Here is a 14,888-nt window from a genome sequence, read left to right on the forward strand (position 1 = left end):
AAAGAATCCGCACTGCCCTCCTCCTCCGCCTACTACTGCTCCTCCTCCTCCTCTTGCTACTCCTCCTTATTCCTTCTCTTCCTCATCATCCTCCTCCTCCTCCTATTGCTACTCCTTATTTCTCCTCGTCCTCCTCCTGCTACTCCTTGTTCCTCCTCTTCCTCCTTCTCGTCCTCCTTCTCCTCTTAATACTACTCCTCCTTATACCTCTTCTTCTTCCTTCTCCTCTTGCTACTCCTTATTCCTCCTCTTCCTCCTCCTCCTCTGGCTACTCCTCCTTATTCCCCCTCTTCCTCCTCCTGCTAGTCCTCCTTATTCCTCCTCTTGCAAGTCCTCTTTATTCCTTCTCCTTTTCTTCCTATTGCTACTTCTCTTAATTTTACCAATTCATTTTCTTCCTCTTCCTCCTGCTACTCCTCCTCTTCCTCCTCCTCCTCCTCCTCCTCTTGCTAGTCCTCCTTATTCCTCCTCTTCCTCTTGCTAGTCCTCTTTATCTCTCCTCCTTCGAAGAGGTAAAATTAAGAGGAGTAGCAAGAGGACCTGCTACTCCTCTTAATTTTACCTCTTCCTTTTCTTCCTCTTCCTCCTCCTGCTACTCTACCTCTTCCTACTCCTCCTTTTGCTAGTTCTCCTTCTTCATCCTCCTCCTCCTTATTCCTTCTCTTCCTCCTGCTACTCCTCCTTATTCCCCCTTCTCATCCTCCTCCTTCCTCCTCCTCCTTCTTCCTCCTCTTCCTACTCCTCTTCTTCCTCTTGCTACTCCTCTTAATTCCTCCTCCTCCCTTTTCTTCCTTTCTCCTCCTGCTACTCCTTCTCCTCTTCCTACTCCTCCTCTCGCTAATCCTCCATATGCTTCCTCCTCCTGCTATGCACCCTCTTCTTCCTCCTCCTTCTCCTCTTGCCACTCCTTATTCCTTGTCTTCCTCCTACTGTCTCCACTTCTTCCTCCTCTTGCTACTCCTCCTCTTTATTCCTCCTCCTCCTTATTCCTCCTCTTGCTACTCCTCCTCCTCCTTATTCCTCCTCTTGCTACTCCTCCTCTTTATTCCTCCTCCTCCTTATTCCTCCTCTTGCTACTCATCCTCCTTATTCCTCCTCCTCCTTATTCCTCCTCTTGCTACTCATCCTCCTTATTCCTCCTCCTCCTTATTCCTCCTCTTGCTACTCCTCCTCCTTATTCCTCCTCTTGCTACTCCTCCTTATTACTCCTCCTCCTCTTCCTACTTCTCCTCCTCCTCCTTATTCCTCCCCCTCTTCCTCCTCCTCTTCCTGCAACTAAAAGTGCACACCTGTAATCTGTAAGATGTAACAAAAGTACATCAAACAAAGGTAACATGCAACTAAAATCATCTGCAAATAATCCAATGTAACAGAAAAAAAGTGTACTTTCATCTGCAACAAATATTCAACTAATTAAGCAAATAATCTGTGAAATAATATACAAAAATATGTAACAAAATGTTTGAATAATAATTCATGTACCCTGAAATAATCTGTATGAATACAGTCTTTTCTCTGTGTAGAGTTTCCATGTTCTCCACATACGTCTATGAGTTTAGTGTGTCGAAAAAAACATGCATGTGAGGTTAAATGTTGTGAATGTGAGTGTGTAATCTGGACTGTATCAGGATGTGTCCTGATCACGACTCTGAGTGGGATATAAACAGAACAGAAGATGGATGGCGAGGCGATCTGTAACTGCGTTCTGATTGGCCATTGTGGCTCTGACCAGGTTAATGCATTGCTTACACAGTGAGATTGTGTGTGTGTGTGTGTGTGTGTGTGTGTGTGTGTGTGTGTGTGTGTGTGTGTGTGTGTGTGTGTGTGTGTGTGTGTGTGTGTGTGTGTGTGTGTGTGTGTAAGGTGATGCATGCTGTCAGCTCAGCACTGAGTCCATTACAGCCGGATGGAGCCTCTTAATGAGCTCTGATGGGAAACACTGGATATTCCCATCCGACTGTAAACACATCGATTGAACATTCACAAGGCTCAGATACTCCTCGTCTCCCTCCGACACTCTGAAACACTCCACTCTTAAAGCCGTGTAGGTTCGCTTTTTGTTTTATCTTGCAGCTTATACAGTTTCCCCATAAGTGTTCACAAACGGTATGATATGATGAGAATATATTGTTCTTTAAACTATAGTTCTCTTGGCAGGTGGAGAAAGTCACGATGGAGCGCAGGAAGCAGGTGGAGAGGTTAATTGTTTGCAGAGGAGTCGGGAGGGGGGGCGTCATGCTGCTATTTGATCATGTCTAAGAGGAATGGAGTTGTTTAGATTGTTGAGATTTGTAAAAGGACTTGTGGAATTGATGGATTCTAACAAATGGGAGAATGACATCAACAAACATGTATTTGAGTTTGTGGGTATATTTGTATATATTGAAGCGGTATTACCATTTCCATGACGAGATGTCTCTTGGTTTTGGTGCTTATCCACAACAAAACACGTTACTCACAGGTCCAACAGCCTAATATACTGTATAACCGACGCATATATATGTACAAGACCTCAGATACACGTGTGTGCATAAACACACACACCAACAAATTCATACATAGTATAGAGCCTTACATGAGTAAGTCCACATATTCATATACGTTTGTTGCTTGAGGCAGTATATTGTTGTGCTTGTTTTCGTTACTTCTGTCTTTAACTACTTCCACACTAACCCTCTAGTCTCACTAATCCACTGTGTTGACTTCCAGTTAAGAAGAAGGTGGCGTTTATTACTTCCAATTCTTTCAATGAGTATCAGCTATACTCTACTGGAAAGCCAAAAATAGCTGTGTGTTGAATTCTCAGTATTTCTTGAAAATACTTCGGACCTGGTGCTAAAATTAATTTGGAGAAAGTTTTTCAGGGTTGGACACGAGGAAAACATGTGCGTACGGTTGCAGGGTGAGCCGCCACATCTGTCACAAGCATAAGGTGCCCTAAAATTTAATTAACTTGTAGTGCCAAGCTCGTTGTCAGGGATCGACGGAGACTCAATCGGCCGGACACCACGGTGGATGAGATCTGCACTAACTTTACTGAAACTGAAGAAAGAGGAGACGGAGTGTGAAACTTGCAGGGACGTAGTCGTTCAGATGAAGGTCAGCGCTGGTCAAAAATACACACTTTAAATATGCAACATGAAACACAACAGCCCCAATATACGGCACTGTCACCAGGTGCGGACAGTCACACTCAGGCAAAGGTGAAACACATCAGGGCAGAGAGCAGCAATCAGACACGAGCAGGGGAAGTCAGGGAGCCTGAAACAAATTACTTCAAATTTAAGTGTGCACTTTTGACAGTCCCCTCCTTTTAAAAATATTATGTATTTTCCACGAACACATTATTTGTGCTTCTTTGTTTTCTACAAGATCCTGAAATTTGAGTTTTGGATTGTCTGAATAAATGATTAGTGTGTTCAATAAAATTGACATTATGACAGAGCTGTGACTTTTTGTCAGCCTGGCCACAGTGCTGAAGAGAAAACCTGGGGTTGTTTGTGTTTTCTTCTATCGAGGAGGGATTGAGAAGTAAGATCTTATTTTGCAAACAGTTTTTTTTTTGAATTTTTTTAATTTCAAATAGATTAACAAACTATCTTTCCAGACAAAACACTTCTGAGTGAGTTTAGACGCCATTCCTTCTCCAGTTTTGGTGCCGACTTCTTTAATGTAGGCAGTTGTTGGTTCTACCATGGAGCAAACCTCCTCTGAGTTTTTGCTTTTATCTTCAGAGGATCAATAGAACCAAGAGAAAAGCAAAGTGAGGCTGCTGCTGCATCGACAACAAAATCAACCTGAGTGATGCTAATGCCAAGACAACAGTTAGGTCCACAAATAGAATTGAATTAAATATTGATGCGTTGTTTCTAGACATTTGTTTGCAGCATCGTCTAACGGACATTTAGACGTCAACTTCCTCCCAGGTGGTGTAAAGCCCGTTACTGCAAATTGAAACGATGTCAGGAAGTGGTCAGCCAACAGAGGGTTGTGGGGAAAACCTGGTGAGTGGTCAGTGTCTATACTGTAAGTGAGAACAAGGTCAAGGTGTGATTAAAATAATGAGATTTATTCAACCTGTTACACTGAGGCCATAATAAAGTGTGACAGATAAATAAACCTCCCAGATTATAATTTAGAAGCCTCATGATCCCACTGCTGTGGAAAAACTACCACATTGACTCAAGAGACACTTTTGACCAAAGGAACCACACACAATCACAAACATTGACTCAGCAGCCCCCCCTGCTGGTCTGAGAGCTGTACGGCTCTCAGTATTTAACGCTTCACTTCCTGTGTGTATGAAAGACTTCCAACCAAACAGAACTGGAGGCAGACCCAACTTTTATTTTTATAAAAAAATACAACTGAAGCAGCTTCAAAGTTCAGTAAACAAAAACAAACATTGCTTATAACAAATATTTTTCTGACATCCAGGTTTGGATGTCAGAAGTCCAACCACTCGCTCATGTAGATGCAGGTAGACGGAGAGATCTCTCCGCCGTCATGACAGTCATCAAACACCTGAGGATAAAACACACAACAAACAATATATACATAATCTATGTGTGTGTGCGTGTGTGTGTGTGTGTGTGTGTGTGTGTGTGTGTGTGTGTGTGTAGTACCGGACAGAGTCCGCAGGGCGTCTTGACCAGGCCTGTCGGTGGGATGATGGCGTTGACGCCGCGGTAGAGTTTCATGTATCCATCCACGCTGCCCACCGTTCCTTCTTTAGCTGTGATCACGGTCATTTCCACCTTCCCATCAAAGATCAACGTGTTGAGGATCGTCTCAATGTCCTCCATGGACAGCTCCACCTGAGAGACACACACACGGTCAGACGTGCTGTACGACCGGCGTGTTTGAGCTGTGATGTCAGAGGCGTCACCTTGCTGATGCCGAGCTCACAGATGTACTTCCACACTTCATGTGAGGAGGCGAAGGAGCTGTTCCTCTGAACCATCGGGCTGTGATTACCGTCGCGGGCCGCCTCCGCCTACACACACACACGATGATCAGCCACACGCGTGTGTGAATCAAAATGTGTTGAACCTTTTGTGTGTCTGTGCTGTGCAGCACCTTGCTCTGCAGGAACTTGTAGCACTGTTGGTTGAGAACTTCCACAAACTCGGACTCGAAGTCCTGATCGCTGTACCACGCTCCTCCCGTCACCGAGCGGTCCGGCTGCACGTTGTACAACATGTACACTTTCTTCTTGGAGGCCTACACATGCGCACACACACACACACACACACACACACACACACACACACACACACACACACACACACACACACACACACACACACACACACACACACACACACACACACACACACACACACACACACACACACACACACACACACACACACACACACACACACACAGCTGAGTATAAGGTGTTTTAAAAGTGTGCATGTGTGTATTTGTATGTTGTTGTGTGTCCTCACAGCCACAGACTTCACAGCCTTGATGAGCTTCTTGCTCTCCAGGTTCTTCAGGATCTTGTTGATCTCCGTGAGAGGAAGATTTGATTTGTAGCGAATCTCTCGGCTCCAGATCCCTGAAACACAAAAACACAACGTGTATTGTTGTTGACACACACACACACACACACACACACACACACACACACACACACACACACACACACACACACACACACACACACACACACACACACACACACACACACACACACACACCTTTATTCCCAGCGTCCTCGATGATCTGATACACCAACTTCTCCTGATTGTCGGATCCTTTCATCTTACTGTCAAAGACAAGATACACAACTACCACTCAACACACACTGACCGCCTCTCTGTTGTGCGTCTGCTGCGAGTCTGCTGTGTACCTGCCGCGTTGTGTGTCTGTTGTGTACCTGCCATGTTGTGTGTCTGCTGTGTACCTGCCATGTTGTGTGTCTGCTGTGTACCTGCCATGTTGTGTACCTGCCATGTTGTGTACCTGCCATGTTGTGTGTCTGCTGTGTACCTGCCATGTTGTGTACCTGCCGTGTTGTGTGTCTGCGGTGTACCTGCCATGTTGTGTGTCTGCGGTGTACCTGCCATGTTGTGTGTCTGCGGTGTACCTGCCATGTTGTGTGTCTGCTGTGTACCTGCCATGTTGTGTGTCTGCGGTGTTCCTGCCATGTTGTGTGTCTGCGGTGTACCTGCCATGTTGTCCGTCCTTCAGTCTGTACAGTAAACCAGAGCTGTTCCTCAAGAGCTCCAACTGACCCTGGAACAACAGCAGCGTCAGTCACCATCCGTGTGAAACAATCAGAAAGGATCGCGGCGTGATGTCAGCAGGGACCAACCAATGACAGCAGCTTGTTGATGGCCATGGCTCTCTGCTGAGGCTCCAGGTGAGGGAAGTCATTCTGAATGACCTGGTCAGTGATTCCCTGAGGGAACTGCTGACACAGCTCTTTGATCCTGGAGGGAGGAAACAAATCAACAACAACAACAACAACAAGACCTCAAACAAGGAAGACTGGAGGCTGGATCAGAGACTTGATTTGAATGATCCTGCATTTTGGCCAAATAAAGTGACCGACACATAGAGTGGACATCATACATGGGCAAAACAATTACCAGCAGATGCAGAGGGCTAGGAATTCAAACATTATTTAACGGATTCCACATCCCACAGTGGAAAGGAAAAAAATGTAGATGACTTGTCCTGGGCCCCAGCAAAACTGTCAGCTAGTAAGGTCAACTACAGAAATCTATCAAAACAAGAGCACATATGCTGTATTACTGAGTGGTGTACACTGTTAACACACTGTTAACACACTGTTAACAGTTAACACACTGTTAACACACTGTTAACACACTGTTAACACACTGTTAACCTGTCAACAGGTGTGGCGGAGTATAGTTAAACTTTTCTACAATTTTCTTCCCATGTGAACGGATGGGAAATTTTTTTGGAATTCTTCAGCCTATACCGCTTTAACACCTTCACCAATTTGAACAGTTCTACTTTTAAGACAACCTCTTTAAACTTCATATCTTTTCAACTTTTTGAAATATGCAACCTTTTAAAATAATTTTTATCTTTGAAGTGGATGGGAAAGCCCTTCAACTTACCTTCTTCAACTTTATACGAATACGATACTTTCAGCTAGCGACTCTTTATAACTTTTAAAACGTTGCAGCATCTGTCCACTCTCCTGGAGAATTTCCTTTAGACATCAGTCTGAAGTTAGAGGGACAGGAGCCCAGATGTGCTATTTCAGAGGGCTCTTATTTTGATATACCATATCGGATAGAGCTGGGGACTTGAGTGATATCCTGAGGTAGTCTGCTATCAGTCTGACATGGAATGGGTTTACGATAACAGTAAACTTCCTTTTAATATCCGTCTGATATTAGAGGGAAATAAACCTTTATGTGCTTTTTCAGAGGGGTATTATTTCAATATGTCACATCCTGAACTGGTCTACTATCAATCTGAAGTGAAAGGGGTTTATGGCAGCAGATGAATTTAATTTAATATGAATCAGAATTTTGCCAAGATATGATGTTTTGTTGGGCTTTTAATTTGAAAGACATCATCAGAAAGGGAAGATGTTTATTGTATTATAATTACACTAATACACCAATAACCCCGCTTCTGCGGGCAGTACGTTGTATTTGATTCCTAATGGTTATTTAAGTAAAAATAACGCTCTAATTTATTAGCTTTGCCTATTATTATTAGCAGTAGTACCAGTTTGTGTTTTATTAACTTAAAGGTCTCATTCACTGGAAAGTCACCAGTCATGCTTTCATCCTGTCAACTCTCCTCCTCCTATGAGGAGACCCGGACTGACCCGCACACAGCAGCCGCACAGAAGAGACTGTCAGTCCGGATCAGGACACGCTTTTCCCCGCAGCCTGCGTCCCCGCATGTGTCCAGTGACACCGAGTGAACGTTAAAACTGACGCAATGCGGACGGAGTTCTGAGACTGCCCACTGACCTGTTCTCCACTTGCAGGGGGTCCGTGGCGTCAGCCTCCTTCTTCACCTTCACCTCCGCCATCGGTTCCCTTCACTTCGCGTGTGAGCCGTGCGGCTTTAACCCGCACCGCACCGCACCGTCAGCTGTTTCTGCTGTTAGCTCCTCCACCGGACTCAGTCTGTGGGTCCTACGCTTACTGCGGTACAAGGAGCCAGGACCCGGGTTGCCAGATAATACGGAAAGTTTCCAGCCTAGAAACAAAATGAAAACTAGCCTTCCTTCCTCCAAAAATGTAAAGTTGTGAACACATTACAAGAATACCATGTGATAAACTAAGACAATTTCTATGACAAAAGTGACACAAACAACCTTCTATAGAGGAGCGCAATCATGAAACCAGATCGGGCGGAAACTGGCCAGTATCGCGTCATTTCCGAGAGTGTCCCGGAAACTGCCTGACCGAAAATAAACTAACAACAAGGCTGTATTGTAGTGTCGCTTGTTTCTCCTGTTTCGCTCAATGTACTTTCTGAAGAAATCCAACGTAATGAAACAGTTTTCTTTGTTTCTGGCTCAGCTTGACATCCTGGAGATTTATGTGTTGATTTGTTTGCTTGTTTCAACTGTGTTTTTATACTGTTTTATTCTCAGTTTTATGTATTTGTATGTATTTGTTTTATGTATTTGTGAATGTTTTTTTATGGACTCCTATGTCTGCAATAAAGATGAGAATGATCATGATGTGTGTCATCTGTTTATGACATGAAACAGGGGTTTGACTGACTTTAACAAATAAGAAAATCTCGTTATCAAATACGAAAATATCAAATAAGCATCAATACATTTTAAATGTACTTTCACATATTTATGAATTTGCAAAATAAATCACGTCACTGGAAATGATGGAATGATGGAAAGACGGGCGGGTACGTAAGCCAAACTCTGTGATAAGCCCCGCCCACCGTCTTTCTGCTTCGTACTGGTGATAGGAGCGCACCACGTGTTCTCCTCTCGTTTCCATGGAGACGCTCCTGTAAACTCTGCGTTAGGACGAGCTACAGGTGAGAAATTAGCAGCTACTTGTTTACAGTTTCTTTACTGTTTGTTTACCGTTTGTTTACTATTTGTGTACAGCTTGTTTGCCACTTATTTGCACACATCAGGGAATACTGGACTCGTGACTGAATGGATGGTGGGTGATAAAAAGTGTTTTGATTGGGCGTCAGTGAGTATTTAATATGCTACTTCATGCATGATCATTTGCAACAAGCTGATTTTAGTGGATAAGAATTTTAGCGATGATACAGAAAAAGCAACTTTTAAAATCTTGCTGTAAAAAAATATAATACCTGTTTCAAGTGTGCCAATGAAATTCACTTGATTGCTCCTACTGCTCACAGTCACATGACTTTCAGTCTCCGGTCCACAGTGATGCTTATCCACGAATCAATGGTTAAAGTTAACCAGCAAAAATTCAGGGAATTTGGAGGAATTTACTAATTTTACAAAAAAAAAATTTGCGGCAGTGTAAAAACAGCAGTTGTTGTGTTTAGCTTGTTGGAGATAAAAACAACTTCCCGTGTGTCCACAGGAAGTCACTGACCTGTGACTGGTTTGTAACTTCTGATGTTTACAGCAGTGCTGACGACCAGTCGATCCACTCAGGCCTTTAATGACAACACATACCTGCTGATCAAGTGATTGACGCTGTTGTCATGGCAGCGGGGGCGGTCTCAGCTCCACTCATCATTCCCATCATCCACCCACCAGCTCATCGGGCCAAGAACCACATCGACACCAAGACTCCCGTGTCCATCCAATCAGGTTAGAGCGCACAGCGGCCAGGCCATCTGATTGGCTGCTGAGGTTTACCTGAGTGACACGTGTGTGTGCCTCTGCAGAAACGGCAGGTGTGGCCATCTTTTTCACTCTGGATGGGTCGAAGCCCGTGACGGTTCGGGGGCAGGGATGGGCAGCAGGGTCCACCAAGAAATACACTGAACTCATCACCCTGCCTGCCGGCCGGGTCACTGTTCGAGCCGTGGCCATCACCAGGTGAGGACTCAAGCCAGCACGCATGTCTCATGAGGGGATGCTTCAGCTACTCAGTTAATGTGTGTGTGTGTGTGTCTGCGTGTGCGTGTGCGTGTGTGTGTGTGTGTGTGTGTGTGTGTGTGTAGTGACTACCGGCAGAGCTCTGTGGTAACAAAGGTCTTCTCTGTGGGTCTTGTGGACGACGGGCCAAATCTCCAGCAGGTAATCAAACCCGGTTGCTCTCTGACCAGATCTATGTCGCCCTCTGGTGGTGGTAGTGGCAATCATGACAGCAAGGTAGCAGGCTGTTTCAAGGAGGCAGGATGGTCCAGTGGTCTGAGAAGGAGGTGGAGGAGTCGAGGAGGGAGAAGCACCATGAGAAGAAGCCGTCAGCATGCGAGATGAGTCAGGAGAGGATCAGGATGCCGCCTGCTGGCTCTGGGACTGAGGTCAAGGAGAAGCTCTGGGGTTGATTACTGGTGCTCACCTGATCACCATGGTGATACTTTTGGACTGAGTTTAAATGTTATTGGGCTTTTCTGATACAGCACAGTTTACCACTTCCAATGCACTTTACCCAATTCATCACTCCCACACACACACACACACACACACACACACACACACACACACACACACACACACACACACACACACACACACGGTTGCAAATTGAGGTTTGAGCAGCAGTATCGAGCTATCGGAGAAAAAGTATCACGATTTACTGTTACCATGACAACATGACAATGGCATTTGGTGAGACTTTGGTTGGTAGTTTTCATTCATGTTTGAGGTCAAAGGTCAATGACACATCCCATAATATTGTGGCTAATGGCAGCTATCAGTCTGTTACAGACTACATTTCCCAGCAGCCCCTGCTGATCCCACTCATGTTTGACACTGACCTTCCTCTGCTTTTCAGCTCCGCTCTGATGGAGCTCCGGACGCCGCCGAGAATTCCCGTCTGAGGTCGGCAGGTCAGATCTGCTGTTTCTTATGTTTAGAGGGGCGGGGCTTCACATCACAGAACAGCCAATCAGAGTTTAGATGTTCCCTTTTAACTCACAAACACATGGAGCTTCACTTCCTCTCTCTGTGTTCAGAGGCGAGTGTTGTGGCAAACGGCGGCAGTTCTCCAGCAGGTCCTCGTTTTCTGAACCAACGCTTCGGCTCTGAGCCAGCGGCCGTCGCCACGGGGACGGACTGCTCCACGAACACCCGGCCTGAGGTGGAGCGTCTCGTCAGACTCCAGGTGGTTTAACGTCACTCTGTGCAGACCTTCATCTTCTGTCTTCTGTCTGTCAGGATGACGGCGAGTTCAGCAGCTCACAGAAGTCCCGCCTTCAGACACACGTCAACTTCCTGCAGTAAGCTCCACACAGATAACTGTCGGTTTTTTCTACCTGCACAATGCAAGAGCTTACACACACACACACACGCACACACACACACACACACACACACACACACACACACACACACACACACACACACACACACACACACACACCTACCTACTACAGCTAAAAGTAGTCCAAAGGTCATCCACGGTTTCAGGCGGAGCTGACCTCTGGTGAAGCACCAGCCGTACAAGAAGAACTTCTTTCTGTCTTTCTATTGAAACTGTCTTGGTTTAATCTAGACGATGACGCCACGTCACACCTGGTGACATCACACAGGTGTCCCAGGTGACGTGTCCAAACACTTCTGACCCGGCGGTTAGACTCAGGAGCTCCATGTCTGCATCTGTCTGTGCAGGTGTCTTCAGTGTCACAGCGTTCATCTTTCAGATCCATTTGCTGGTTTCTGTGTGGAGTGTGGTGCCTTCATCCCTCCACGACCTGCACAGAGGACGCCCCCTGCTGAGGGAGGACAGGTACTGCAAGCACACCTGTGTGGGGCTGCGTATGCTAAATACACTGCACATACACACAACATGATGTTGGCAGGTTCACATGTTGTTTGTTGTTGTTGTTTACAGGATCATGTGGTGTGTGTTTGTTGCGGAACTGGGAATCCAGCTCACATCTCCACCTGTGTGACCTGTGAGAGCGACCTTCTGCAGGTAACCATGACGACATGCTCCCACGGTGACGTCACAGTGAACTCACCTGCGCAGGTGAGACTGACTGCGTCTTCATGCTGCAGGTCCAGTGCTGTAGGAACCACAGTGCCTCCTGTGGCCACCAAGCAGAAGGCGGGAAGCTGTTGAGGTCAAGTTGTGAACCAATAAAGGAGGGCGGGGCCAGAGACTGTACCTGCAAGGTGTCACATACATACACACACACACACACACACACATACACACACTTTCTGTAGAGTTTCTGGGAGTGCGTGTGCTAAGCGGTTGTGTGTTTCCAGTGGGGTCAAGTAGCCCGCTGCGTGATGTGTTGGCGTTGCGGGGCGAGTGGATCTCCGGACTCTCTCTACTGTGCTTGCTGCGGCGTCTTCCTACAGGCCCCGCCCACCTTGAGCAGTGACATCACTGGGGGACAGGTGCGTCTCACCCTCGACGTCACATTGTCCACTCAGCTCGTCACTGTTAACTCAGGCGTCTGTCTGTGCAGCCGTCAGCCTCCCATGAGGCCACGTGGTGGGCGGCGCCAACAGAGGGCGTAAAGGAAGCCCCGCCCACTGTGGATCAGCACACCCAGACTGTGGGACTCTATTACCCATCAGCCACCACGCTGCAGAGGAAGGAGCAGGAGGAGGTGCTGCAGCTCAGCAGGGAGCAGGCGAGCAGAGACCGCCGCCCACCGCCGAGCGCAGTCAGCCCCGGCAGAGGTGCCCTTCCCCCGCCCCCACTGTGTGTGTGTGTGTGTGTGTGTGTGTGTGTGTGTGTGTGTGTGTGTGTGTGTGTGTGTGTGTGTGTGTGTGTGCGCGGTCATCGTGTTGTTGTCGTCATGTGTCTTCTTTGATCTCCTGGTCTTCAGGTTTCTGGAGGATGCAGCTGGATCACGTGTGCGCCCACCTGAGGAGCTACGCCCAGAACCACGCCTCGTTCAGAGCCGTGCTGGGAGAGCCCCGCCTGGGCCGGGTATGTCTCGCCCTACCACCTCTCCCCCTGCAGGGGGCGCTGTGGCTGACTGTGTGTGCCGTGTCTCTCAGGTGGTGTCTGCAGTGGTCCATGAGGACGGTGCGGAGGTCAGTGTGATGGTGAGCTTCGAGGCGGTGAAACACAAGCAGCAGCAGGTGTGTTTGAATCCTCGTTCTCGTTGGTCGATGAGTTTCAGGAAGTAACATGGCAGCCGCCTGTGCTCAGGTGCGTCCTGAAGGTGGCGCCGACAGACGAGCGGGGGAAACAGCGAGTGCCAACACTCTGAGCAGCACCATGGAGCGTAGCGGGGACAGTAAGAACATAAAAACCGGACATGATTAAAGTAATCAGAGGACAATTAGAGAAACTCGTGTGTCTGTCTACAAACAGCCGTCCAATCAGAGCAGCTGTAACGTCTCCCACGACAGTGAGATAAAAGTTTTTGTGTTTCTGACAGGAGGCAATGGACTGACGCCCAAACACACTCCTCGGGTAAGAAAGCTGCACTCTGTGATTGGCTGTGGTAAATTGACACTGTGCTCTGATTGGCTGTGGTAAATTGACACTGTGTTCTGATTGGCTGTGGTAAATTGACACTGTGCTCTGATTGGCTGTGGTGTTACAGGTGAAGGACTGGCAGCTGCTGGAGGAAGTCAGTCCAGGTGGTGGCAGTGTCAGCACAGTCCAGGAGCTCCTGGATCAGGTACGAAGATTAACTAGTACTGCAGTGGGTCGGGTGACCTGCAGAACTGTTTTGGAATCGTTGAAAAATACAAATATTCATGCTGCCTGCTTATTGGTTCTTCAGGGGGCGGAGCCTTCTGGCTGCGGGAGTGATGGTGACGAGCTTACGCCGTGGCGGGATTCCCGTGTTGGCGCATCGTGGGGTGGACGTCAACCAGCAGTGGTACGTGAACCAGCAGTGGTCCGGACGGTAAGATGGTGCTGTTTGACGTGTTATGTGACATCATGAGGTGACCTCCTCCTCCTCCTCCTCAGGATGAAGAACACGTCTCTGCACGAGGCCGCCGCTAGAGGCTCCGACGATCTGTGCTGCGTTCAGGTTCGACTCACCTGTTATAAATCTTTATCAAATTCCAATGTTGTGTTTTATATTTTATTGGGTTTTATTACGTTTCCACATGGTTTTCACTACAACCTGATGTTTGGATGATCTTAGGGGTTTTCACATTTTCGACACTCTTTTTTTCCCCCAGTGTTTTTAACTAATTTGATGCAGGTTTAAACTGATCTATTATTTGGCTGGTTTTGATGTTTTGAAGGATTTTAACAGGTTTGAAATGAGTTTAAAACTGCAATACGCTCCAATCCCGCCAAACCATCAAGCAAATTGTGAATAGTTCAGAGAAAACATTGCCTTTCTACAAACTAATTTCTTAAGAGTAGCGACACGACACAGACCTGATCATCAGGGTGTAAAAACATGCACAATGCAACAGTTATAGAAATTTTCTTTTCATTAAAATCGACTTCAGGTTGAGATTGTAGTCATTTTCATAATTTAGAACCTGAACTAAAATGTGTTGGGACACCCCTGGTGTGCAACAGTCGGTTTTACGAAGGGCCACCTTGATATCCTCCAGTTTCAGCTGCAGGGCCAGTGCGCAGCGGAGGAACGTCGGGGGGGAGGGATGACGATGGCGACGGAGTCGGCTGCAGCCACGTCTCCGCTGGAAGAAGTTCAGCTGCCGCTTCTCTGACTTCATCCAGTTCAATGTTCCAACAAGGTTCTAATGTGTTTCAGCAGCTTCTTTTCCTCATTCTTCACTCTTTGTGACACAGAAAGCCCATGTCCAGGATTTTCTTTGAAAGGTTTAAGTAATAAATCAGTATTTTTTTGTG

The 14,888-nt window shown here is 46.8% G+C and overlaps 2 protein-coding genes across 2 annotated transcripts; one reads left to right on the forward strand and one right to left on the reverse strand.

Annotated features, from left to right (window-relative positions):
• Window positions 1–4,049: 4,049 nt before the first annotated feature.
• On the reverse strand, window positions 4,050–8,395 carry polr3f (polymerase (RNA) III (DNA directed) polypeptide F). Its single transcript, XM_080463459.1, has 10 exons — window positions 8,324–8,395; window positions 7,974–8,205; window positions 6,326–6,443; window positions 6,179–6,246; window positions 5,709–5,776; window positions 5,454–5,566; window positions 5,080–5,223; window positions 4,889–4,996; window positions 4,626–4,817; window positions 4,050–4,524 (listed from the first exon to the last, which is right to left on the reverse strand). Exons 2-10 carry the CDS (start codon window positions 8,033–8,035, stop codon window positions 4,447–4,449), a joined length of 951 nt encoding a protein of 316 aa, XP_080319585.1. The 5' UTR covers window positions 8,036–8,205; window positions 8,324–8,395; the 3' UTR covers window positions 4,050–4,446.
• Window positions 8,396–9,669: 1,274 nt separating this feature from the next.
• On the forward strand, window positions 9,670–14,746 carry dzank1 (double zinc ribbon and ankyrin repeat domains 1; the record flags this gene model as incomplete). Its single annotated transcript, XM_080463574.1, has 16 exons — window positions 9,670–9,778; window positions 9,856–10,009; window positions 10,135–10,210; window positions 10,911–10,965; window positions 11,092–11,228; window positions 11,294–11,355; window positions 11,747–12,053; window positions 12,137–12,253; window positions 12,350–12,484; window positions 12,565–12,772; window positions 12,922–13,025; window positions 13,097–13,180; window positions 13,251–13,338; window positions 13,483–13,517; window positions 13,651–13,728; window positions 14,609–14,746. 16 exons carry the CDS (start codon window positions 9,670–9,672, stop codon window positions 14,744–14,746), a joined length of 1,887 nt encoding a protein of 628 aa, XP_080319700.1.
• Window positions 14,747–14,888: the final 142 nt, after the last annotated feature.

This window comes from Lipophrys pholis (assembly GCF_963383615.2).
Source record: "Lipophrys pholis genome assembly, chromosome: 5".
NCBI lineage: Eukaryota > Metazoa > Chordata > Actinopteri > Blenniiformes > Blenniidae > Lipophrys > Lipophrys pholis.

Bases quoted from the DNA above. Each gene is read 5' to 3' on its own strand.
- polr3f (XM_080463459.1), bottom strand. From the start codon at position 8,035: ATGGCGGAGGTGAAGGTGAAGAAGGAGGCTGACGCCACGGACCCCCTG. The intron at 5,567-5,708 runs GTGTGTGTGTGT...TTTGTGTTTCAG, and splicing joins CGAGGACGCTGGGAATAAAG to GGATCTGGAGCCGAGAGATT. The intron at 5,224-5,453 runs GTGAGGACACAC...GCGCATGTGTAG, and splicing joins AGGCTGTGAAGTCTGTGGCT to GCCTCCAAGAAGAAAGTGTA.